Source organism: Psammomys obesus, unplaced genomic scaffold (assembly GCF_907164565.1).
Source record: "Psammomys obesus unplaced genomic scaffold, mPsaObe1.curated_primary_1811, whole genome shotgun sequence".
NCBI lineage: Eukaryota > Metazoa > Chordata > Mammalia > Rodentia > Muridae > Psammomys > Psammomys obesus.
In genome coordinates this window covers 133,251-159,851 of record NW_026585686.1, presented here as the reverse complement: position 1 = coordinate 159,851, position 26,601 = coordinate 133,251, and the positions used below count along the sequence as shown (strand labels likewise).

Genomic DNA, 26,601 nt, shown 5'->3' with positions numbered 1-26,601 from the left:
CTGGGAAACTTGAGAATTGTGTAGCAGACCAGGTTTTCCTGCATGCATTAAAGAGCTGTGGATTCCAGAGTACCTTGGAAACACAGGAGACAAGAGTAGCGAAGAGGAAGTGGGCACTGAAGACATTTTTTTTCATTGTGAAATCAACAGTCAAACATTTGCTGATGCCCAAGGAATGAAAGAATCTGCCTAGACTTCACATTTCAGATTTCAGCTCAAGTTTCTTCTCAAACCTGTATTTCCTCCTGTCCTTCACAAGAAAACAGAAGTTTACAAAAAGAAGGAAATCAGATAATCCTCAATCCTCTCTTTCCTAGTTCTTTCTGTTTTGAGCAGTCATGGATGGAAGAGTCATGTAGGTTTAGGGCTAATGGACCTCTAAAGATCCCAAATTTGTAACTTTAAAGATTAAACTCAAAGGTATGCCATTGAAGTAATAATAGCCTCCCTCCTGGTTACCTGTATAACCCCCCCCCAAATAAAAGTTAAATTGTTCCTTCAAAAATGCTTCTTTCTTTTACACAAACAAAAAGCTGCTTCTTCTTTAGACCATGTTCTTAATTACATAAACGAGGTCTTGCTACAAGTCCTCTCCTGTCAGCTTTTGAAAGCACAGGTTGCCAAGACAAATAGTATTTGGGTATGCACCGGTGTAGGGTTAAAGCTACACAACGCCTCTGGAAGTATCCAAACACAGATTGGATTTGAAAAGTGTACATTTGGCACCAAAGTGGGTACCTATGTGGTTGTCTGAAACCATGTCACAGTCATAATGTAGTAGCTCATGGTAACCAAGGGGCTGCTAAAAATGTTTTGTGATGTGAATTAGCAGATGCTGACGTCTTCTGGGTGGGAAGAATTTAGAGGTGGGGCTTTGGGAAGTACTTAGGGACGAAGAGGCAGCCTTTCTGAAGATGAGCAAGTCCACAAGAAGAGACCTGGGGAAGTGCTTTCTTTCTCTACCATGTGAGCACGCAGCAAGGAGGTATCCATCTGTATCCACACCCAAGAGTCACTTGTCACTTGTCTTGGTATTGAGCTTTTTTATTTCCAGAATCACTCAATTTAATCACAGCAATTTAATTTATTGCTGCAGCAATACAACCTGAGAGAGCAGTGGATACAGAAGGCAAGGCACTATTACACCCAAAGCACAGCAGTCGAAAAGTTGCTGTGACATTAATGAGGAGATGGTGGAAGAGTTTTAAAATGCTGCTATCACATTTAAGGGTTTGATAAAGGTGACTTTGGTCAGAGCTGAGAAAGAAGAGAGTACCGGAGTGGAAGACCCATTTTCTTAGGGAACTCATCATCATAAAAAATCAGGGCTGACAACCAGGTGGTGGTGGCACACACCTTTTAATCCCATCACTCAGAAGGCAGAAGCAGACAGGTTTCTGAGTTCGAGGCCAGCCTGGTCTACGGAGTGATTTCTAGGACAGCCAGGACTATACAGAGAAATCCTCTGTAATCCTCAAAAAACAAAAACAAGCAAAAAAAAAATAAAAAATAAATCAGGCTGATAAGTTGCTGCTATGCCATTTAGGAGGCAGCTCTGATAATCTGTGATTCAAGATCACCCTTGTCTTAGAAAGGCTATATATATATCCAAAGAGCTCAAGAGTCCATTCTGCCAAATCCAAGAAGTCCAGTTGTCTTCCTATCTCTATTAGCTACAGCACAAACTAGCAGTGTTCCTGCTTGGAGTGGCAGATTAGAGCTACATTTCACATCTACATTACCCTTAATGAATTGACTAGCATCTTGATATTGGACCTCCAAGCCTCCTGAACCCTGAAACAAGTTTCTGTATTCTGACAGCTAAGTTCTGTAAAGGGTAGAGGGTGCACTTGGTGACACAGCAGCCACCTGAGCTAAGACACAGGAAGATGTTTGGTTTTCTAAGTATATGTTCCAAGGGCAGAGACTTTTGTCCATAGAGCATGTTAGATTTAAAGAGGGCATTGTACAACAGTCCCTTCCCATAAATCTGCTAGTTGTGGTTGCAGAAGTTAATTGTTTTCTCAAGTCAACTGAATTTATTCCACTGACTTTCTCATTAACTCTACAGGGAAACATTCAGACTGCACACAGTGTAAATGTAACTTGTATGAATCCAGAGCCCTGGTAAAACAGGATACTCTGAGCCTGTTGAGGATCTGTTCTTACAGCACAGTAGATGCAGAACAAGGTGCCATGGTGCCTGTATGCTGTAAATTTTTGTCGTTCTAAGTTCTTTCTCTCCAGCAGATGCCCAGCGCTGTATCAGCTGCAGCGTAATCCACCAGCCCGTCTTCTCTCTTGTGTGATGGGCAGGGATGCTGCCTCACATTTTCTTCTGTTTGACAGAAAAGACTCGGAGGGCGTCTTTTCTTTCTGAGTAAAGATGACTGTAGGTGAAATACATACCTGTGGTGCAAAAGGAAGTGAGGTTGGTTAGCTATTTCTCTGTAAAGATCTGTGGTTTTAGGACACGGGCAGAAGATTGCTTGAATTCTGGGAGCAACAGTTACAAGAGAGGATCAAGAAAAGCATATGAAGAACTTTCCAGATTTCACTAGAAAGGGAATGTAAGCAAACTCTTCCATCCAGCTCACTCTAATGCAGGGCTTTCCTTCCCCCTCTCCCTCTTCTTTGGTAGCTTTCTTCATTGCCTCTAAACCATCCTTTTCTCCCTGTGTTTATATGTGGTATTCTTACACTTCAGAGCTGTTATCCCTCAGACATGATCATTATCCTGATAATTTGTAGAGGGTAGGGGTAGGAAAATGTAAATAATACAAGTCTTTTCCTCAGTTTCCTGGAAAACACTTAGTTGGTCAAGTTTGTTCAAATATAATTTTCTATTAGCCCACAATACATCTAATTGGTTTACTTTTAAATAGCTTTACTCTTTGATTTCAGGTTTCCTATGTATGTTACTGTACTTAGTCGTGGGTTCAGTATGGTATTTCCACACATGCATGTGAGATGCACTCATCAAATCTCACCTCTCTGCTGCCGCCCTTCCAGTCCCTCATTATCACAAGTCCACGTTCATGTCAGTTAAGTTTGCACATGTAAGAGAGAACATTATGGCTTGTCTTGCTTAACATGCCCCCTATTTGTATTCTTTGTTCTAGAATGAATAACAGGAATTCAGTCTTTAGGGCTCAGTGCCCCACTGCGTGAGCATGCACCATATTTTCTGTATCCATCCATCTCGACAAACTCCTGGGCTGGTTCCATACCTTTCAGTTGTGAATACTGCTACAATCATTCATGTATCCATTCTTCTTCATATGGTGCTAACTTCATTTCCTTTTGCTCTGCCTTTGGGGACAGCTGGATCATATGGTAGTTCTATTTTTAGTCTTTTGAGGAACTTCCACAGTTGTAGTAGTAGCTGCACAAACTTGAATTCCCAGCAACAGTGGTTTCTTTTTCTCCACATCCTCACTAGAATTTGTTTTTGTTGTTGTTTGGTTGATAACCAGCCAATCTGACTGGACTGATTCTGTTCCCCCCCTTTTTTTTAGTGAAACAGAACTTTTTTTTTTTTTACAGTAATTGGTTGTATATAGATATACTTTGTAAGTCTATTCAGCTCACAAACACATTTTCTAATTGTATTCTTTATTGCATAATAAAGTTTTTGAGGTCTCTATACCTTCTGAATAGTTGGCACCTGTAGATTTTCTTTTTGCTCTGTTATTTGTTTTGATGCATAGAAGCTTTCTAATTTGATTGCATCTCATTAATTCTTGCTTTTGTTTCTGAGCTATTGGCATCTTATTCATAAATTATCATTTGTACCAAATCTTGAAGTCTTCTGGTGGTACTTGCAGAGTTTCAGGTCTTAGATTGAAGTATTTGGTAGGTTAAGTTGGTGTCTGTCTAGGCTAAGGGTTATATTGTTATTGTTGGCATGTTTGTTTCTGGATTCTCTATTTTGTTTCACTGGTAAATGTGCCTTTTATGCCAGTGCCACACTGCTTGGTGCTTGAGCTCTGCCTTCTGTCTTGAACTCAGGTGTTGTGATGCCTCCAGCTTTGCTCTTCTTGATGGAGACCTTCTGGGCTTGCCTACTAATTTTATGGGGTTTTGTTGTTGGTTTGTGCAGCATGCCATTTGTTGACTTATTCTTTTTAAAATTATGTTCTTGAAAGTGTATGTAGGGGGCTGGAGAGATGGCTCAGCGGTTAAGAGCACTGTCTGCAATTCCAGAGGTCCTGAGTTCAATTCCCAGCAACCACATGGTGGCTCACAACCATCTATACCCTCTACTGCCCTCTTAGAGCACTAATATGCATAAAATAAATAAAATCTTTTTTTTTTAAAAGAAAGTGTATGTAGGTATGTTTTTGTAGTACTTGCACGCATGGTGTGCTGCTGTGCACACCGTGTGTACAAATATAGTAGCCAAGGAAGACTCAGCTCTTGGCTATAACAGAGCTACTCAACTCCTAGCACCCTCTGCCTTATTCCACTGAGACAAGGTCTTTCGCTGAACCTGGAGCTGAGCTAGCAGCCAACAAGCACCAGCAATTCTCTTATTTCTACCTCCAACCACCTCCGAGTTATAGGTGTATAGCCACGGCCAGCTTTTTGCTGGATCTTGGGCATTCAAACTCAGGCCCACATGCTTGTACAGCCCGGTTCTTACCCACTGACTGATGATCTTAGTCCTCAAAGGAGAGCAGTGTTTTTATGGAGATTGCATTGAATCCTTAGATCACTTTGAGCAATTGGACAGTTAATGATTTCTGCCAATCCATGAAAAATAGTCTTTCCATCTTTTAGTATCTTCAGTTTTTCTATCAGTGTTTTGTACATTTTTGTAGAGGAATTGTTCCTCCTTAGTTTATACCTAGGTATGCTTTGTGGTTACTGTGACTTAGATTTCATTCGTAAATTCCTCCTTAGCAAATTCATAATGTGTGGAAGGACTATTTTAAAAACAGAAACTAGAGTCCTAAGTAGCATAAAGTCCTAAGTAGACAGAGTTGATTTGAATGAACTTTTGAGGTCTTCATCTAAAGTACATTAGAGTTCAGAGAAGGGTGTGGAGTACTTTATATCTAGCTATAGAGATAGGTGCTAGATATGCCCACATCAAAAGCTTCTTCTGTTGGTACTATCCTCTTACTTTACTCAATCTTTTCCTCTCTCCTACTAGTTCTGGTGAAGTCTTTACTGGTTCCTACCTAACAGACCCTGTTTTGTTTTGCTTTGCTTTGTTTTTAAAAAAAGGTTTACTCTTTAGCCCAGACTGGCCTCAAACTGACAACCTTCTTTGTCATCCTCCTGAGTGCTAAAATTTCAGGTGTGAGCCACCATATCCACTGTTAAGATTTTTTTTCTATGCATCTGCAAGCATGGATAATTTGACTCCCTTCTTTCCTATGTATTTGCCCTTTTCTTTTGCTAATTTCTCTGACTAAAATTAATGTGACCTTGAAAAGAGCAAGGAAAGTGTACATCTTGTCTTGTTCATGATAAGAGGAGGAAATACTTTGTTCTTCAACATTCAGCGTGATATTAGTTGTGAGTTTATAATACATAACTTGTTCTTGTATTTTATCATGAATGGATGTTGAGCTTTATCAAATGACTTTTCTACATCTACTCTAATGACTTTATATCACGCGGTAGTTTATTGATTGGTAGAGGTTGAACCATTCTTGCATCTGGAAATGAAGCCTACCTGATTACAGTGTGCAGTCTATGTGATTTACTAGTATTTTGTTGAAGATGATGTTGATTGGGGCTGTTGGTTTATAGATCCTTCCAATTTCCTATTAAATTTTGGTAATGGTAATGCTAGCCCAAATGATTACCTATTGATTTGAGAAGGCCTGGTACTGGTTACTTTTTAAAATCTTGGTAAAATTCATCCGTGAAGCCATCTCGTCCTGGCTTTTCTGCATTGGGGGATTTATTACCATTTTATTATTATTTCATTACTAGTCTATTACTATTATTTCATTACTAGTCTGTTCAGGTTTTTCTATATCCTGTTGAATTTGTCTACTGTTGCTTGGGTTTTGGTAGGTCTTTCATATCCAGAAATGTTTCCATTTCTTCTAGATTTTCCAGTTTGTTAATAGGTATTTTTTTCAAAATAATCCCAACTGATCTTCTGTATTTCTGTGCTTTGGGTGGTAGTGTGTCCTTTAACACTTAGTTTCTTGGGATCTTCTGTTTTAGGGGGTTATTCTTTTTTTAATATAATTTTTTATTTATTACAATTTATTCACTTTGTATCCCAGCTGTAGCCCCACCCTCATCCCCTCCCAATCCCACCCTTTCTCCCTCCCCCATCTCCTCCCATGCCTCTTCCCCAGTCCACTGATAGTAGAGGTCCTCCTCCCTTGCGTCTGAACCTAGCTTATCAGGTCTCATCAGGACTGTCTTTCATAGTCTTCTTCTGTGGCCTCCCCTTAGGGGGAGGTGATCAAAGAGCCAGCCACTGAGTTCATGTCAGAGACAGCCCCTGCTCCCCTTATTAGGGAGCCCATTTGGAGACTGTGCTGCCATGGGCTACCTCTGTGCATGGGATCTAGTTTATCTCCATGAATGGTCCTTGGTTGGAGTATCAGTCTCAGAAAAGGCCCCTGGGCCCAAATTTTTTTGGTTCTGTTGTTCTCCTTGTGGAACTCCAGACCCTTCCAGCTCTTTCTATCTCCCCCTTCTTTCATAAGATTCGCTGCACTCTGCCCAAAGTTTGGCTATGAGTCTCAGCATCCACTTTAATACCCTACTAGGTAGAGTCTTTCTAGGGGGTTATTCTAACTGAAAGGTTTGTCCACTCTTTCTGTCCTTTCAAGGAAATAACTAGCTTTGTTTCACTGACCCTTGGTAGACATCTTATTTTCTGGTTTATTTCTGGTCTGATTTTTATTTTATTTGAGATTTGGTTCATTCTTGCTGTGCTTAGTCCTTGAGATGCATGATGTTGTTTATTTGAAATATTTTCTTTTTGTGTTCTTGTTCATTATCCTTTGCATTGTTTTTTATATATCCCATGGGTTTGGGATCCTGTATTTTCATTGGTTTAAAAAAAATTGCAGTTTCTCTTGGACTTTCTCAGTGGCCTTCTGTTTGTCTTCTGTGGGAGACAGTGAGAGCAGGGCACAGCCAGCACCTGACTAGGTTTCTTTGTGGGCCTCCTCGGGCCATAGCCCAGTAGTCAAAAGCTCTAGGTGAAGCCTTCAAATTGCTCAGGGGTACTGCAGTTTACCCCTGCAGTCAGAGAAGCAATAGCAGCACAGAAGTCTTGTCTTACCCTGTGAGTGGCAGGTACCGGTGCTTAGATCTATGGAAAAGGATGCCGGGTCCTGGCACTGCTCTGATCCTACGCTCTACTGACCATACCTTCATCTTAAAGGGCAAGTCCTCCAGTCCCCTGTATTCAACACAGTTTTCTGGGGCTCTGTTCATTCACCCTCATCTAGAAGGAGATTCCTCCACCCCTGGGGGTATAGATGGCATGACAAGAACTTTTTGTGTTCTTGTCACAGATACACAGATATTTTGTGTCTGTTGTTATAGCAGGTCTTAATATTACCGTGTTCTGGTTTTTTTCCTCATATTTTCTGTTACTCACCTCAGAATGCAGCTCTATACCTACTGCTTTGTGGTTTGTTTGTTTGTTTGTGGAGCAAAAATACTGGATGCTTCTACTCATCCATCTTGAAATGCCACAGAAGTATCTGTGTGTATGTGTATCTTCTCCTCCTCCTACTCTTTCCTCCTCCTCCCTCTCTCTCTCTCTCTGTGTGTGTATGTGTATGAGTGTGTTCTCTCTATGTGGCCCTGCCTGGAACTCACTACAGAGACCTACCTGCCTCTGTTTCCCAAGTGCTGGGATTAAAGGTGTATGTCACTAAGCCTGGCTTAAACACAACTTTTGGAAAGATCTATTTCATGTGTGTATTAGCATTTTACCCACATGTATATACGAGCGCTACACACATGCCTGCTGCAAGAAGGCAAGGTGTGGATCCCCTGGGACCGGAACTATGGATGACTGTGAGCTGAAGTCAGGTTCTCTGTAAGAACAGTAGTGCTCGTAAGCTCGTCACCCCACTCCCTCCCCACAACTGTAAGTTTTTGTTCTAAGTTTTTCTTGATCCTTTATCATCAACTTCCTATTTGCCTGCCAGGAAGTACTAGCATGTAAAGCCAAACAGAAAACAAAATGGTTATAAATGGAAAAAATAAAAAAATAGCTAATCCTTCTGTTTGGCATTTTGTTTTATATGTATGTCCTTGTGGTCAAACGTCGGTATTTCATGCATCTTGTAAGCACATTTTCTGCTAGTCGCATTGTTCTTGCTGTAAAGTGAAATTGCGTAATACTTGGTTTTGTGATGCACCACAAAAGAGCATCAGGGGCCTTACCCGGACTATCTAGTTCACTGGATTGGGCTTCCTCTTTAGTTCCTCTCACGCTTACAGGTCTGTTCAGGTCAATAGAAGAATGCAAAAACAAAATACCTACTTACCTATGAAGAGCATCATGAGATACAGCTTCAGCACGTAAGGCAAATAGGTGGACATGTCAAATGGCAGCATGGTAGAGTTGGTACCAAATGACTCAAAAAAAGGCAGTGACTGATAGATGGTGAATGCTGTTTAAAGAAAAAAGGATCGTAAAGATTCCCCTTCTGGGTTACAGAGGTTTATGTGTGTATCTTTTTTAATGAAGGAGATTTTGAATTGGTAAGGACAGTTTTCTGATGATTGCTGAATCTTTATAGTTAAAGGCGAGTTTGGTACAGAAACCTGTGGAGTGATTATGTCCCTTAAATTGTTCCAGCATTCCTAGTAAATTATTACCCAGTTGTGCTGTTGTTGAATCCGCACATTTCATGCTTACATGGAAAGACTGTATAGTAGTTCTTAAAATGATGACTTAAAAATACATCTGTTCTCACTCACAAATAGGGAGACAGTCAGGTACAGAGAGTGCTGCGTATATTTTTCTCTTGGAGTTACATGACACATGTTTAACATGGTGAAGACTCTGAAAGGTTCTGCAGTAATAAAACGGATGACCCATCATTCTGTCACCATGACTAGCTTTAGACTGTTTTCTCTCTGATCAGCCCTTGAAGTATTTAATACAAGTTTAGAGAAATGCTGACCCAAATTATTCTGTGTGGGGAGGCTAGCTTAGTGTTAGGTACATATAAAGGATCACAAGCATAAATGCATCATTTATCATTGTCTAAGCTGCTGCCATCCAGCTAAGGGAAGTAAAATATACTTAGATTTTTACTTTATGTGTCTTAGTGTCTTCCCTGTATGCATGTAAGTGTACTATGTGATGCAGTCCCTGTGGAAGCCAGAAGAGGGTGTGAAACCTCTGGGACTGGAGTAGCAGACAGTTGTAGCTACTACCATGAGGGTGCTGAGAACCAAACCCAGGTTCTCTGGGAGAGCAGCCACTGCTCGTAACTGCTGAGCCTTCACTCTAGCTCCTCGGTGTACTGTTTTTACAATTTCTTGTTAGTCTGAAATTATTTCAAAATGAAAAGGTTGCAGTGTGATAAAGTCGGGAGCCAAGACACATAAATAAAGGGTGAGTGGCCCTGGTGCAGGCTTTCGAGGGGACACCAAACATGCTGTTAACAAGGGCTGCCTCCAGGTCTCCAGCATTCTTCTGTAAGCAGCCCAGCATTTGCTTGGGTGTTTATAGGAGCATTTTGTTTATTTGTTGAATTTATAAGACATAAAAAAGTATAGCTTTAAAATTAAATAAGAGTTGTTAACTTTACTTAAAGTAGGTTTCCTTCCTTGAGTAGTTTTGTACTCTGGAACATTCAGCACATGCAAAGGAGAGATGACAGCCACCCTTTCTCCACTGTTTGGAGCTAATCATCATTAACACCGTATCGTGTGTACGCCTTGATTATCTTCTGCCATACTTTGGTTGCTGGGAGAGTGATTTACAAGCTAGTGAAAGAGAGGGAGTTGATGGCATCCATATCAAAACAGGCTTCCCTCAACAGGGAAAGGGGCTAGAATTCTGAACACCAAAAATAGAAATGTTTCTTGTATACCTATTCCTTCCTCATTTTTTAGGGAAAGAGTCCATTATATAGTATTTAGAAAAAAATTATCTTATCATTTTGCTAATATGGTTTTAAATAAAAAATCATAATGTACATATTTATGGGTCACAGTGTGGTGTTCTGAAATATGTATACAATGCTGAATGATGAACTCTGGTATTCAACAGCTCATTTTTTTTGGTAGTGAGATAATTTACTCTTTCGGTAATGTACACTATTACTGATTGTGCTCACTCAGCTGTACATATCTTACAATTGTATTCCTCCTAATGTAAACCTTATACTCTTCCCAACATCCATTCCTTTTGTGTTCTTTGTAGCATTTCCATATGACAAGACAAAACTGTACTTAGCAAACCTTCCATGAATGAGGGATTTCATTCTTAAAGAATGGGTGACTAGGTTTTGTTGTTGTTGTTTTTAATGGTTTGTAAAACATTATTCTCTGAAGATAATATATTCCAGTTTTTAACAATTCATTTTAAAAACAATATAAAAATTTGAATTATGAGTTATTGTCTCTAGCCATTACTAAATATTGAAAACATGTATTTTTTTATATGCTAGTTATTGACAACAGCACCCTCCTTATAATGTTTGTGTTTTTCTATAGTTACTTTAACATGCTTTTTGCATTATTTAAAATCTTTAATCATGACTTTCAGAGAAACTCCCTATAGCCTGTCAAATCCACTACTGGGAGAAGCGTTCTTTGCTTAGCCTCAAAGCATTGAAAAATGCTTTACTTTAGTTCTTCAATTTTCCTTTATTAATACAGGCAATAGTTGATCTTCTGTTGGTTGAGCATGTACACTTGGGCATATGAGAAATGAAGGAAGCAAAAGTCAGACACCTGTGTGTGCATATGGAACTAGTTTAATTAGGGACATGCAACCAAGGATCATACAAATGTCTAGTTGCAACAGAGATGTACCCTATAAAATATTAATCTGTGGTGCTGTCCTGGAGAACTACCTTAGTTGAAAAGTCAGGGCCCTCCCTCTGAAAGTGGATACTCATGTGAAGGTGGTCTAATGGTCAGTGGCAGAGGTAGGATGTCTCTGAGGTAGTAGGAAGCACTGTAGCCAGAGAAAACCAGATTTCTAAGTATTAAAACAATATTAAACTCTACCTTCTCTATGTGTTAAACCTACACTCAGGGGTAAAATGGCTTGCCCCAAACTCGTAGTTAATGCAGGCAAGGTCCTGGATGCAGATGCTTGTTTCTAGCTCAGTGTTGAACCCTGTCCAGGGACCCTTCCACCTTAAACTTTAGGTCTCCCTCCCCCCTCCCTCCCTCTCTCTTCCCCTTCCTCACCCCGTTTTCCCTCTCCCCTCCCAATCTTTGAGGCAGGTTTTTCCTCTATCTCCTTAGCTGCCTGGATAACCATGTAGACCAGGTCGGCCTAGGTGCTCCTGCCCCCAGGGTTACAGGTGTACCCCACCACACCCTGCTGAACTTTAATTCTTTGCAGCAAGGAAATACACTGATTCTAGTTCTTATCATCAGTAAGCCAAGAAACTACCAAAAATAGAAATTTCCTCATCAAAAAAATGTAGTGAGGAATCAGCTCAATGGCTTATATCAGTCAGAAATACAACCCATGATTCTTACCTTCGGCAAGAACACACAGAGGGTAAATGGGCATCCACAGTGTCTGGCTGAGCCATGTCAAGGCAGCATAGGATATTCCTATGACTGAGAGCATGCTGTATGTATACCTAGAAGGAGACAGATTGCTCATAAGCATCATTTGCTGCTGCTGTCTGGGAAATAAGAGAAGAAAACACCTTACTACAAATTAAACACTGGAATAAAATTGAAAGTGTGGAAATTACATGCTTTATTCCTACCATTTAAGCAAGGGCAGGGGTAAAAATGGTGTATTGTTGCAGGGGGAACCTGTGTCTCTCTGGCTTGTCTCCTGGGGTGGATCATAGATAATTATACAGCTGAACAGAGCAAGAATGTAGCTTTACCTCCTTCCAAGAAATTACAGTTATAAGCTTCCATGATTAATGACTTCAATTTTATTTAAAAGCCAAGCTCATTTATGCAGCAACAGCTAGGCTTCTTGAAAAGTCAGGCCTATTTGCACACATTTTAAAGGATGAATTTATTCAAACATAACTCCCAAATTCATATCTACCATCCCTCTGCTTCTGTGGTTTTCCCTGATACACAATCAGAACTGGCCTTAGGAGCAGGTTTGGAGTAGCGTTGGTAATTTTAAAGCTGGTAATTTTAAAGTGCAAAGTGCTCAATATAATTTTATTTATATAAATAACTAATAGTTTCTACACTCCAACACACATCAGAATTACCCAGATGGCCTATTGACTCACAAACTGATTTTCCGTTCTTTCTTCTTCATTCGGTTCAGGATCCCAGCCCATAAGATGAAACAACTCCCATTCAGGGCAGGTCTTCCTCTGCTAAACTCTGGGGTTTCATAGGAGCACCCAAAGGTGTGCTTCCTTAATGCCCTCGGAATCCAGTCAAGTTCATAATATTAACCATCATAGGAACTCACTCAGACAGTTCGAATCATCTAATTTTTTTCCCCACTTTTGTTGTTTGTGGCTTTGGTGTCCTAAGGGTATGCTGTCAAATACAACTAAATACAACTTGATATTTTGCATGCAGTATCCAGTTATCCCGTTACCTTTTGTTGAGGAAACTCTTCTTTCCCCCATTGGGATCTTTGTCAAAACTTAGCCCACACTAGAAGAGGTTGTCTCTGAACTGTGAATTCTGTCTCCTGATTGGTCCATAGAGTTGCACCATACTCATAGTGCTGCTCTGAATTGAGACCAAGTGTGTTCTTAAACTTTAAGAACTTTAAGAAAAGTTTGACTCATTTGAATTGAGGTTTCTATGTGAATTTTAAGATCAGCCTTACTTTCTTCAAAGCCAGTTGAGTTTCTAAAAAGGCTCTCAGTGACTCTGCAGATTGATTTATGATTTATGCAGACTTAACAACATTAAGTCTCCAATGTGGAATGCCCTTCCGTTTATCAAGATCTTTGTTGTACCAGGTCTGCCTATTTTTCCTGAGTGCTCCATTCTGTTGGAGGTTATTGTAAACGGGGTTGGTTTTGTTATTTTCATTTCCAGATAGTTCACTGAATAGAAATACAACCAATTTGTATTGATCCTATGTTGTACAATGCTTGTAAACTTGTTGGTCACTTACAGTTTTCTACCATCTGGATGCCTTTTACACCTTTTCCCTAATTGCCGTGGCTGGGCATTTCAGTACAACGTTGAACAGAGGGGCAAGTACGGATGTCCTTAGCATGTTCTTAGGAGGAAGCGTCCGTCTCACCATGAGTTCTCGTGTTAGTTGTGATCTTTTCACTGGTGCCTTTAACCGATGTTCATTATTTTCTTTATGCAAATTATTTCACAGTGGATTGAGATGATATTTCTAGCCTCATTTTGTAGAGAGGACAGTAGCGAAAGAGAGCCCAGGGGTTTTTACTATTAGCTATAAGGAAAACAAGCTTATGCATGGTTACCCATGGCAATATGCCTTATTGCCAAAATGTACAGATAATGCAAGTATGCACCAACTATGTGGATAATCCATGTTATGTTGATAAAATGGAATATTCTTCACCCACAAAATGCCATGAAATACCATTTACATGCTACAGCAGTGTGTTGAAAACATTATTCCTAGGAAAAAGAAGATAGTAACTAAGGACCAAATATTTAGTGATTCCATTTATATGAAACACAAAGTAGAAAATCGATACAGATAGTATGAAAATCCTACAGTATAAAAATGGCTGCCTGGGCCAGGAGAAGGAGGGAATGTGCACATGTGAGTATAGGATTTCTAATGGGTGATAAAAATGTTGTTTGACTGAATAACAGTGATGGCTGTGGATCTTTGTGAGTATATGGAAACCCATACATTTTATATTTAAAAGGTTAAATTATTGGCAGGTAAACTATATCTCAATAAAATAGTTATTTACAAAAAGTTAAGTGGGTTTCGCCCAAGGTCATGTAGCAAATAAGCGTGGAGTGGGTTTCATCCTGCTGTGTCCTCTATGTGCTCCCAAAGCAGCCCATCAGAGTTTACTACCGCTTTCAATATGAAAGTCATTTTGTTCTGTTGAGTTTCTCTGAGAATGGATACTGAGGTGGATGGACTCATATTCCAGTATATGAGAAGACTGTGGTCTCTACTGACAAACCAATGACTTGTATAAATAGGAAGTTACAGGCTACCAAAGCCTTAGTCTAAAATGCTATATTTAAAAAAAAAAAAAAAAAAAAAAAAAAAAAAAAAAACATTAAATAGCTTACTATGTGCATGTACAATCTTTAGGACTGAACCCATTGTTGAGTCTATATTTTAACTTAGCAGAGTTATTGACATTAGAATAATAATAACAAAACATAATGAAATACACAATCTCAGCCAAAAACTAAAGATTCTTTTGGGACCTGTTCCTATCCAGATGTTTGAAGCAGCAGTAGTTCTTGGGGGGCTGAGCACTAAGCCATTAGCTCTCACTGCAGCTGTATACAGAAATGGATATACGGGTACATTTCTCCCAGTGAAATGAGGTCCTATGTTAAAATATTCTTGAAGTCACAGAAACCAACTGTTGTAGTATGCCTCTCTGTTGCTATGATAAGACATTTAGCAAAGCTAACTTGGGGGGAAGAAAGACTCCCAGGTGATCATCCACCACTGAAGGAAGTCGGGACAGGACCTGAAGCTGTGACTAGGAAAGCTGCTTACTGAGACTTCCAGGCCCACAGTGGATTCCAGGCCCACCTTCCATCAATCAGCAATCAAGAAAATGCCTCCACAGGCCAGTCAGATGGAGGCAATTCCCCAGCTGAGGATTCCTCTTTTCCAGCATGTCAAGTTGACAACTAAAGCTGACTATGACACCAACTTTGTGGGTTCTGAGAAGTAATAAAAGTCCTGTTTTGTTATTAAAATAATGCATGCTAGAACAATGATAAGGTGTCTTCTATTAGTACATAACTGTGAGGTCATTACAGGTTGGTGTCATGGCAGAGGCTTTTGCTGGAAACCTGAGGGCCTTGGATTTGCACTTGGAATACCAAGATTTGTTTTCATTTTTCTTGATATGCCTGTTCTGGAAAGCCCCACATATATACTTCTATCTTAATATAAAATAATATGTAAATACATATATATTTTAATGTAAAACAGGTTTTTCTGTCTCATTCAGAGTAACCAGTGTAAGAAGCTATTGCTCATTTCACTAAGGCAATTTTTCCTTCTTTCAGCAGATTGATTGATGATTAACACAGGATCTCATTATGTAGTCCTGGCTGGCCTGGTACCAGCTATGTAGACTAGGCTAGCCTTGAACTCACAGAGATTTACCTATCTTTTCCTCTGAGATTAAAGTTGTGTACCACCGTGCCCAGTAATTTTGCTTACTTACCTTACCATATCCAGTAGATTCCAAAAAATGAATAAAACACATACTACATATTTCTCTTGGACTTCCTCTTGACTGGTGATCACCCCAAAGAGGATAATTACTCTCTCTGTGAGCTAATAGAAACATGTTAAGAATTAGGACCATCTGTTGTGCCGGTTAGGTAATTTTCTAATTTTCCAAAACAGGGCTTTGTTTAAAAGAATGCTTTACTGGAAATGCATTTTCTAAACTATTAACAGTGGCTGTCCTTGAAAGAGTTGGGTTATGAATGAGGTTAATTTCCTGCTTTTTTCTTTGTTTTTCTGTACTTTTTAAAATTATATCTAGTGAAACAAAAATAACATTTTATCCAAGTCAAGCTATTTCTTCTCTTTTGACATATGTACATTTCTGTTCACTTCGGCAAGCTCCTACCTGAGTGTCCACTATGTATTTATTAGGTCAGTGGTTCTCATGATCCTTTTGGGGGTCAAATGACCATTCATAGGGGTCACCCAAGACCATTGGAAAACATAGATATTTACATTACTATTCACAACAGCAAGATTACAGTTATGAGGTAGCAACAAAAATAATGTCTTGGTTGGGGGCCATCAGAACATGAAGAATTGTTTTAAAGGGTCATAGCATTAGAAAGCTTGAGAACCACTGTAATAGACGGTATGGTGAAAGTGGCCCTTCCTCCAGAGTTAGTGGGGGGAAATGTAGTTGCGGTGCAGCACGCTGAAGAGGGAGGCACAGTTATGGAAGGAGGTGCTTGCTGCCGGAGAGGAGGAGGCAGAGAGGTTCGAAGACAGGCATTTCAGCTGGCTCTTGATTGGTGGGTTGGAACTGTCAAGTAGAGTGGGTATGAGAATAGATGTCCTAGACGAGAGCAGCCTGGGCAGAAGCAGCAATGTGATGGTGTAAGGAGTCCTGGGGAGGAGCAGGAACCACGGTGTGGGTGGTGTGGAGGAGGAAAAATAAGAAAAGCAATTGACAATGTGTTTGGGGCCTGGTTGTGAAAGGTTTTGAATGACAGGCCAGGAAATTTCAATTTTAGCCAGTAGAGAAGCCACTGTAGTTTTTTTTTTTTTTCCTTTTTGCGGGGAAGTAATATAATCCTAACCCCTATAAGCCAGTAGAAAATAGAATTTAACACATTCTTGGAATAGATATTATATATGCCAAGTTATAAGCATTTAAAGATCATTGAGAATTCAGATGTTTTTGGCTTTGCTCCAATTACCAGCTTAAGTAAAACACAGTCCTCTTTCAAGTGCCTTGCGTATATTAACACAGACTACACATTTTTGTGTTTAATAGGGCATTTCTCTTTGCTCTCAGTGGTCAAAAAAATGGACTTGAGATTGATGTACTGTATTAGTGGCAAAGGAAAAGAAAACAGAAAGGGATTGATTTGTATTTTCTCATAAGCGTCTTTTTTTTTTTTTTTTTTAAAGCTGATTAAGGGGAAAAAAAAAATCTGGAATGATCCACAACAGAATCATGGGCTGTTGGTGTAAAAAAAATCCAAGATTTGTCAACAGCAGGCCACATGATCAGAAATCCATGTGTGTATAAGCTATGTCAGCATGTTTATGACTACAGAGGTTAGTCAAGAGGGGCCTTGCATGGCTAAGGGGAATTAGACATGATTCAAACTTAGTCAGTCTATGGGAGTTATCCACAGAGCTCTTTTCCCTTGGTTAGTCCTTTAATATATAACTGTCTAGTTTCTTTATTTAACTTAATTGTGTTTATATAAATTATTCTAACCTGAGTAACCCAGCCTGACTGACATGCCCCCTGGCAGCTCTTAGATGTAAGACATGAGTACCTCACAAATACTTAGGCATTATCTCATCTTGCATTTGATTAATGCCTAAAACTCAGAGAGCCTATGTTTTTGCTAAAAATCTCAGGAAAAACACATGCATGAATGCATATGGCATAGACTTCTAATCTCGTGTTTGAGTACTTTAAAAACTTTAGACGTAAAAGGCACCCTCTATGTAGAACATTCTAATACTAGACCAACCCTACTCTCATTTGGAGGAAATCTGGAAACTACATAATTTAACTGTTGTGTCCATACATGAATAAATAGGAAGCCCAGGTCTCCTGGTCACCAGATTTATAAGCAATCTATTATGTCAGGCTGCCCTTTAAATGATGAGGACAGAGGAAAATCTACAGTGAGCCTAAGGCTGTATGATGAAACTATATTAAAACATCAGTGAAGACTCTGTGACTCCTTAGCCTAGAAATAAGCAGTGGGCATGCCCCCAAGTGCCAACCCAGCATGTGTACAGACATAGGAAGATTCCTGCCATATACAATGTCAACCTGATTTATCTGATAGTTATTTACCTATATTCAATGGCAGCAAAACAGAGGAGTTTAGTTAGAGATAGTAAGTTGTTAAAAGTCAATGCTTTCTGTTTTCTGCCAATTTCCAAATTGACAGTTTTACATTCATCTCCACAATAACACTGAGAAGGCACCGTTATTATTTATCTGCTTTTACACAAAAGCATGTGTTTTACCAGGTGGTAATGGCTTCCTTCGTGTGTGGAATCAAAATCTAGACAGTCCTAAACCCTAGGACCTCTTCCTTTTATTACTTGGGGAGCCACTCCAGAACCTAACATCCAGGCCTATTCTTTAAAGGAGTTTCTACAGCTGGCTAGATGGCTCAGCAGGTCAGGGTATTTACCAGGTAGACCTGGTGACCTGAATGAACATGAAATCCTGGAACCCTCATAGAGGGGTAAAGAGAAAAATGATTCCTCAGCCTCGTTCTGTGACCTTTGCATTTTTTTAATTAAAAAAAAAAAAAGACTGAAGTTACGTTGTTAAATGGCAAGGTACTTTTTATAAGAGTGAAGGGTTTCTTAGCTGAGCTTGGGTGGTTCAAGCAAACAGCTCTAAATAAACTGAGTAGTCCATACACAAAAGAAGGCATGAAGGGGGGGGTGGGGATTAGTGAGAAGAATTGTTTTAGCAGGGGGGGAGGAGGCATGAAAAATGCCCAACATTCATTAAGAGATGTATGAAACTTCAAACAGTATTTTTTTCAATTCAAGAAATAGGAAAAACGAAGGGGTAAAAACAGGACCACAACAGTCGGAAGAATTTCTCAAATCAACAAGTTTCTACTTCAAAATTATTATTTTACCAAAAGCGTAATTATTTAAAATTCTATCAATGTTTAAAAAAAAACACACAAGACATAATTTGTATATGCATGTTCACATGTTCGAATGTGAGGTGACACACAGGTGAAGGTGTGTGTGGAGGCCAGGAGTTGATGTCCAGTGTCGTTTCCTAGCACTGGCCACTGTATTTTTTAAGGCAGGTCAGTGAGATTCGGGAACTCCTTTCTCCACCTGCCCAGCACGGGGATGACATGTGGGTGCCCCCGCAGCTGTCCTTCTGTAAACATCAATGAACTGTGGGGTGGACGGTGTGCCGTGTGATATGAGTGCGTGATGTGAATACCATGGTATACATGTGGACGGCAGAGGACAACTTTTTGGAGTTGCTTCTCTATCTCCATCTTAAGAGTTCATCCCAGAGGACTGAACTCAGCTTGCCAGATTTGTGGGACAAACACTTTACTCACTAAGCAATCTCTCTGGCTAAAGACATAAGTTCTTTAAAAATACTTTAAAAAAACATTTATTATTATCTGTGGTATGCATTTGGAATGTTCACTCAGAACAGCCAGGAGGTTCTTGTTTCAGTGTCTAGTTTTTAGGAGAAACTCCTTTAAGGAACATGACATTGTCTGGATGGTAGTTTTGGAGTGGCACTAAAGAGACAAAAATGAAAAGATCTTAGTGTTTCAGAACACAGTATTCAGAGCTGTACTGTCAATATTCCGATTCCAGATCTGTAGGAAGTATTGTTTGCAGGGCATTTTTAATACCTCTGCAGCAATGTTCATGGTGATTGACGGAGGGGCTGGATACGACGCTGAACTTGCACTCAGCTAAACTATATTACTCTTAGAGTTTCCTGTAAGGCATACCTATCAAACACTGTGCTAAAAAGGTTCATTCGGGGTTGTTTTCCTCTTTTTCTTTTCTTTTTTTTTTTTTAAGTTAAAATATCCAGAGGTTTTGTCAAGACAAGCCTCTGGGGTTTCGGCAAAATCAACCCTATAGGTGTGGCTGTATTTCCATTCTGCAACAGTCAAGTTTTTAGTTTTTGGTTTTCTTGAGAGAAATCTATCGAAATCAGCTACTCCCCATTTAACTTAAAAAAACAAAACAAAACAAAACGAAACAAAACAAAACAAAACAAAAAAACCCAAAAAACTGATGCAATGAAATATGCAAGTTTGTTTGGAAGGAAAGGGCTAGAAAGGGAAAACTATTAGCTTTCATTTGTATTGTTATTTTTAACATGTTTCTTTTGTATCTTTTGAAGTTTCCCACTTGAAACTAATAACATTAAAGCTCTGTTATATTTCTTTATATAACTTAAGTGCTAAGCTCTGTGTTATATTCCTGTAAATAATTTAAGTGATAGAAAATTATTATAAGCAATAAAAGTCAATAAACAGTTTTTTTGTGTTATAGTCTTGGATTTTTTTCCTAAGTATTTTAAAAATAAAATATAGATGTCTTATAGTGCATGTGTTCTCTACTTTTTTGTTTTAGCAACTGCATATGATTTTAAAAGTTATGGTTTATTGCTTGACGTTAGATGTGTGAGGTTAAAACATTTAATAACAGTAAACAAACCCATATCTACCCTCATTCCCTCGGCACCAGCACTTGCCAGATGTTACATTACTTGTTCAACTAGCTAATCCTAATCCATTGTTCATGCTAGCTGGAATTATTCATCTTGACATTTTGGAAAACCTGTCCCTCAAAAGAACACATTCCAGTGTGTCTTTGTCATGCCCTGAAGGTAATATCATAATATCACAGCTCTGTAGACATAGCTTTTGTCCTCTCTGACGCAGCAGGACAAGGTGCATTTTGTTAAAATACTGTGTGCAGTCAGCCATAATCAGTGTAAATAACTCAGCTGCTCTAAGTACCATTTCTTCATTTTAAAAATGGGGAAATGGGAGCACACACATGATTTCACAACCTAGGGTTTTGTTGTAAGTGGAGTACTTGGAGTTGTCCCCTAAAGAGTGGATTCTAATTGTCTGCAGACGTTTTATAAAGAAAGGCACAGAATATGAGCCTTTACCTTGATGGTTTTATAAAGCTTTTCCAATCCCAGTCCCATTCTGAGAACAGATGCTATAAAAGCAACAGAAGGCAGATAAAACCTCAAGTAAAACTGGAAGCCAGACAGGCATGTTAAATGAGCTGTGCTCATCGTCTGCGATGCTTAGCCTCGGCCCTGGTACCCTGAGTCCTGCTTGTCCTTCCCCAGAACTGAGCACTTAAATGTCATTGTGCTCCATTAGCACTGAACTTAGCAAATTCATTTTTTAAATAAATACATCTGCATGTGTATTTGCTATTGTTTCTAGGTGACCAAATCGGGGGTTGGTTCTTTGGCTCTATAAGCCATTCGAGATTTAATTAACAGTGATTAAAAACCACACTTGAATATTCTGGAATTTTTACACCTCCAAAATCTCAGACGACTCAGTTCTATAGTAATTTGGCAAGTTTAGGTAATTTTGTCAAGCAAACAATATGTCTGCATTTTCTAAGGGTATTTTAAGCTCTAATTCAGTTTTCTTCATGACAAGTTTATCTAATCTTACAGTATACACAACCTTTAGTTTTGAAAATGCTGTTACCAAAAAAAAAAAAAAAGAAAGAAAGAAAAAAAGAAAGGAAGGAAGCCCTTTAAGCCCTTTAAGCCCTTTAAAGAAGAGTGAAAGTGACAACATGACTCAGATTTTATATGAGCTTGATACAGCTTCTAGTGAATAACTCCACATGCTGGGATGCAGCTTCAGTGCACGCTGAGTCGTTAGTTCTGCTCTCCAAAATTAGCATTCTGGTGTTCACATTTTGGCATTGTCAAAGAATAGCACACCCATTAAGTCAGAAATACCAATAAATTTTGTTTCTAAATTATTCACTGCTTCTATGACCAATCTGTGTCCCTCTTGAGTTTGTAAAGTAACATAATGAAGGAGATTCTCTTGTCTGGTTAATTTTAATATAACTATATAGTACATTACTATCTTGATTTTTTGAAATACTTGATATTTCAACTTAAAATGTCCTCATTCTAATAAATATTACTTCCCTATTTTTGTTTACTAAGTAAAATTAAATCTGCCCCTTATCTTTTAAAACATTTGCGTGTGTGCGTGACTGTGCGTGCGTGCTGTGTCAGAGGACAACTTGTAGGAGTTAATTCTTTCCCTCTATAACGTGAGTTTCCAAAGATCAAATTCAGGACATCATTCTTGGTGGCAAGTGTCCTCACGCGGCCAATCTCTCTGACCCATTCTTGCTATGCCCTTCCATAGTCCTGGGTTCTTAATAGATACATAAGGATTGGACTGTTATTTGTATCCTTTAAATTTTCATGGTATTTTAAGCAAGTTAATGCAGGGATTTATAATCCAACAAGTTTTAAGCTTTATGTGTACATTCTAAGCCGGGTATTTAAATTTGAGGTTTTTAAAGATACTAAGATTCTGATAGTTTAGAAAATAGTTTGTTTTCAGATTCCTTTTGAGAATACCTGAATTTATGCTCATTTATATGGATATTCCAAATCCTGGATATTTTTTTTTTTTATGTATCTCTGTGCAGTCACTTAATCCTTATTTTGTCTTTTTAATGGAAAAATACCATTAGAACTGTTTTTAATCTTAATCCAGTGAGGATTTCCTGTGTGGAGTATCTACCAACCAGTAAATTTCCAGTCTTCTGTCAACCTGCCTTTAAAACAAACACTGCCGTTTTGGATGTCAACCCCCTATTCTTTCCTATCGACAGCGCAGTGGTTGTGGTTGTGGACCCCACAGTGGTCAAGACGGCCGGGCATCTAACCCAAGTCTAAAACGCTTCAGCTTGGAGCCTTTCCACTGTCCTCTCTACCTCAGAGAGAGGTACATGGAGAGTGGTGAACGGACAGAGTCTCCAGGACAGGATCCACACAGTGTACAGGCTCGCCAGTGGCGCCGCCCAAACACCGCCAGTGGGCCGTTGTAACTGTGATGGCTTAGGTAAGGGAACCCTGTGAACGAATTCTGCCATAAAATCAGTAGGGGCTACGAATAGGACAAAGTCAAAATTTAAATAGGCTCCGCCGTAACAGCATGAGTAAACTTACCTGCAGAAACCTTGGGAGGAGATGATTTGACTCAATGCCAATATAAATGTGCAGCAGCTCCAACAGGGAGATGGACTGGCAAGCCCGCATAACCAGCCCAATAGCATGAAACGTGTCCACCATTGAGTCTGTGTCAGCAAATGACAAACAAACACGGACACGGTGAAGCAAGACTGTACCAGAGCACCCATTCGCAGGTGTCTGTCTTTATCGTACGTGCAAAAATTACTCTAAATAAGCTACTAAACCCTAGTAAGTATTGTGGTATATATAGTTCTTTTTAATTGGTCATCTTCCAAAAACAATCAAAACTTAGGAAACAGCCACAGCCAGTGTCGCCGTATTTATTCCCAATATATGAGATTCTGAAGCGGTTCTGACACAAACATAATCAGTCAGAAGCTAAACCCCTTGAGGTGTAGATAGCTTGGGGGTGAAGTTGCTAAAAAATCTGATGTGCCCATCTTTTTCATTGACAAAAAAAGAAAAAAAAAAGGCAATGAGAAAACTAATTTCAAAGAAATTTTATAGAAATGGCACTGATGCTCTATGATGTCAAATACCATCGTTGTCTGCACTTGGGTAACCCCCCAACACTGACTTTGGCTTTGTTTTAAGCCCTGAACTTTGGAGTTGGCGCTGTGAGAGAACACAACTGAGGTATTCCCTTAGAGGAATTGAAAAAGGAGGGAACAGATGGTCCTCTGGTGACAAACTTGTTGCTTTAAGATCTTAAATAAAATCTCTCCACATTTGGAATCTTTGAAAGGTGATTTTTTTTTTCCTGCTTATATTGGCTTCTAGGCATCTGCATGTTTATAACTGACCAGGCACCGGGGGTTCTTTCTTGGTATTTATATAAGGTAGATGCTGTCATTATCTTGCTGCGGTCAGAGACAATTCCTGACACACCAATAGTCCATATTCCTACCCACTTCCTATACCACTACACAGCTCTGAAAAAGGGAGTGGGTCACACAAGTTCAAGGCTTTGCTGCTCCTGGCATACTGAGTAAGTCATTGCCCCGACAGCATTTCTCAACCTTGGAATTGTAACCTCACTGGAGGGCCCACAACTCTTTCACACGGTTTCCATATTAGATATCCCACATATCCGATATTTACATTACAATTTGTAACAGTAGCAAAATTACAGTTATGAAGTAGCAACGAAATAATTTTATGGTTGGGGGTCACCACCGCACGAGGAACTATATTTCAGGGCCGCGGCGTTAAAAGATTGAGAGCCACTGGCAGAGGGAATGGAAATGGTCTCCCATTCCGTTGTCCTCAGTCTTCCTTCAAATGGACGAGCCAGTTATGTTTATCTGACCATAAGCAGCTGCTACGATGATAGTCACAGTGGCATTTCATCAAGACACTGCTGGCTTAAGCCCCTTTCCCCACAGGAGGGGCGGAGCTGCACGGAGCTCTCGCCTGGGGCCTGGGGTGTGAATGTCCTGCAGTCTGCCCACACTGCCTCACCTAACGGCCAAGATGGCCTCTTCCTTCTTGTATCTCAGTGTCCCCCTGCTTGAAACCTCTCAGTGCTCATCGTGGAAGTCAAGCCTTCTGCTGTAGCTCTGCGATTATTAACAGAGGCTAGATTGTACCCCGTTTCAGGAAGACTGGGAAACACAAAATGCCCACTCGTGCCCGCTCCACGGGTATGATGCACGAGTATCGATTGACGAGCTCAGCATGGTTTTTCTCCAGCCGACGCTCGTGCTTGCTTTTAGCCAAACCAGCAGTTGCTCAAATTGTCGAGTCACCAAACAGATGTAAACTGTGATGACACTTACTCATGTGGGGATGGAACACGGAGAATGTTGTTTTGACAGTCATCTGGTGATTCATTATTTAACAATCTGAAGTGAATAGTTTAGAGCAGTGTCTTGACTTTTTAGGAAACCAAAGGAAGCTTATGATTCAAGTCATCAATACCATCTCCAAGCAGGTGACTAGTCATCGGCATGCTGTGTCACGTACACATTACTTCTTAAGGGATCAAACAGGACCTTGCCGGGCATAAAATTTGTCATCCAGTTACTGGTAATCTCCAGCTACCCTAAAACTTGGGGGATAGAAAGCAATGGGAGAATTTCATTAACTTCTCGCTGCTCTGCATAGAATGCCAGGCTCGAACCTACAGATCCTCAAAATGCATTCAATTTACGAGCTTGGTGCAGAACCAAAATGGAGCATCCCAAAGATAGGTCTTTGCTTTCAGACTGCCTGCTCTGGGGTAAGACATGTCCCTTCCCGCTCAGTCTCAGCTTCTCCCTGCTCCAAAAAGGTTTAGGATGGAACTAATAAAGTGCAGGTATGGAAGAACAAACTCTGGAGAAGCGAAGGGCGCCAGGCACACTACACAGAAGTTCAAAATGACAATCAGCAGGACCAGATGAAAACAAAGAACAAAAGCTAAAAACAAAACAAAACAAAACAACAACAAAAAAACAACCAAAACTGTTTAGTCGTTTTACCTTTCCCAAACGAGAAGAATCTGGCTGTCATATTTGTCAGTATCCATGAGTGGCCACAGAACTGGATTAAGTAGTAGACGAAAAGGTATGTATTCTTCCTATACCTGTAAACACAGAAAAATGCCATGAAACGCGTCTTCTCGTGTACCAGTCGAACCGAGCAAGCCAAAGAAAACCGTTCCATGTCAGAGTTCCATATCAGGGTCTTTCACGCGGTTGTCCCTCCAAACCCACTAGAGTTTGATGGGATGAACTTATCTATCATGACTGTATTGATTGAAATTGCTTAAAACCGAAGGTGGAGACTTTTCCAAACATCGCTTTCATCTTTGATACAATTCTAACCTTGTTTCTCTAACTCTTGCGGCCACTACTTGAGGATGGTTTTAAAAATTTGGGAGTCGACAGGGAGGAAGCGTGGGTGCTGAAAGGACTGATTTGGGCAGCTTGCATTCCAGCAGTTCAGCTTGCCAAATGAGGGAGGGGTCGCAACCGTGTGACTCAGTAATCGAACACACCTGAGTTTTGAAGGCATCCTGATTGGGGTTTCTCTCTCTCTCTCTCTTCTTGCCACTGCCTCCTGTTGTATTTTACAAGGGAAGCTAGCTCTCTTCATCAGGCACACATAGAAAGCAGTTTAGCTGCTCAGCAAACCCCCCCCCCCAAAAAAAAAAGGGGAAGTCAAGCTGAGTTGTAATGTGTGTGGGTCGCTGGGGAGATGACTAAGAAAAGATTGACAGGGTCTTGGTTTGAGGGAGTTGGAAAAGGCAGTGCGCAGTGGCCTTTCAGTGTAAACAAGGACTTCTCTTAGCTGGAGATGGGAGGTTTGTGAGCTGGGAAGCCGCCTCTCTGGAGCAGTCAACAGATGATCAACACCGCTAAAGTGGTCGGAAGTGAAAACTCCAACCCAAACCTGGCCTCAGGGAAACACACACCCAAGGCCCTAGTTTCCCTGGAATCCGCTCCGCTGCTGCCACAGGACGCTCTGACAATCGCCCTGCGCCCAAGTCTACAGCGCAGCGGGGACGAGGAAAGGAAGGGCTCCTGGGAGTGCAAAAAGAGAAGAGGTGGCCACGCAGCCCGTCCTTCCATTTTCTCTTCTCCAAAAACCGTAAAAGGAGGGAAACGGCAGAGCCCCCTTCCTCAGTCTGTGGAGAAAATACAGTCCGCTAGCTGACACCAGCCAGGCGGAGCACTAAGTGGTGAGCCTGAGCAGAGTCAGGGGCTGTGCCTGTGAGTGGAAGCCGAGGGTGGGTTGCTGCCCAGCGCGCTGGCCCCGCCCTCCCCGCCGCCCCGCGCCCTACCTGGGCTGCAGCCAGGTGGGCAGCACCAAGGGCCCCATGGGCCACAGT

The 26,601-nt window shown here is 40.4% G+C and overlaps 1 protein-coding gene across 1 annotated transcript; it reads right to left on the bottom strand.

Moving 5' to 3' along the window:
- Positions 1-1,097: 1,097 nt before the first annotated feature.
- Hacd4 (3-hydroxyacyl-CoA dehydratase 4) lies at positions 1,098-26,601 on the bottom strand. The gene is made up of 7 exons (XM_055629464.1): positions 26,554-26,601; positions 25,250-25,353; positions 22,764-22,891; positions 15,507-15,619; positions 11,677-11,783; positions 8,490-8,615; positions 1,098-2,409 (listed from the first exon to the last, which is right to left on the bottom strand). Exons 1-7 carry the CDS (start codon positions 26,589-26,591, stop codon positions 2,327-2,329), a joined length of 699 nt encoding a protein of 232 aa, XP_055485439.1. The 5' UTR covers positions 26,592-26,601; the 3' UTR covers positions 1,098-2,326.

Excerpts from the sequence above, each read along its gene's own strand:
- Hacd4 (XM_055629464.1), bottom strand. The coding sequence starts at position 26,591 with ATGGGGCCCTTGGTGCTGCCCACCTGGCTGCAGCCCAG. Across the intron at positions 25,354-26,553 it reads CCCACCTGGCTGCAGCCCAG|GTATAGGAAGAATACATACC; the intron begins GTAGGGCGCGGG and ends CTGTGTTTACAG. Across the intron at positions 2,410-8,489 it reads TCTCATGATGCTCTTCATAG|GTATGTATTTCACCTACAGT; the intron begins GTAAGTAGGTAT and ends TTTGCACCACAG.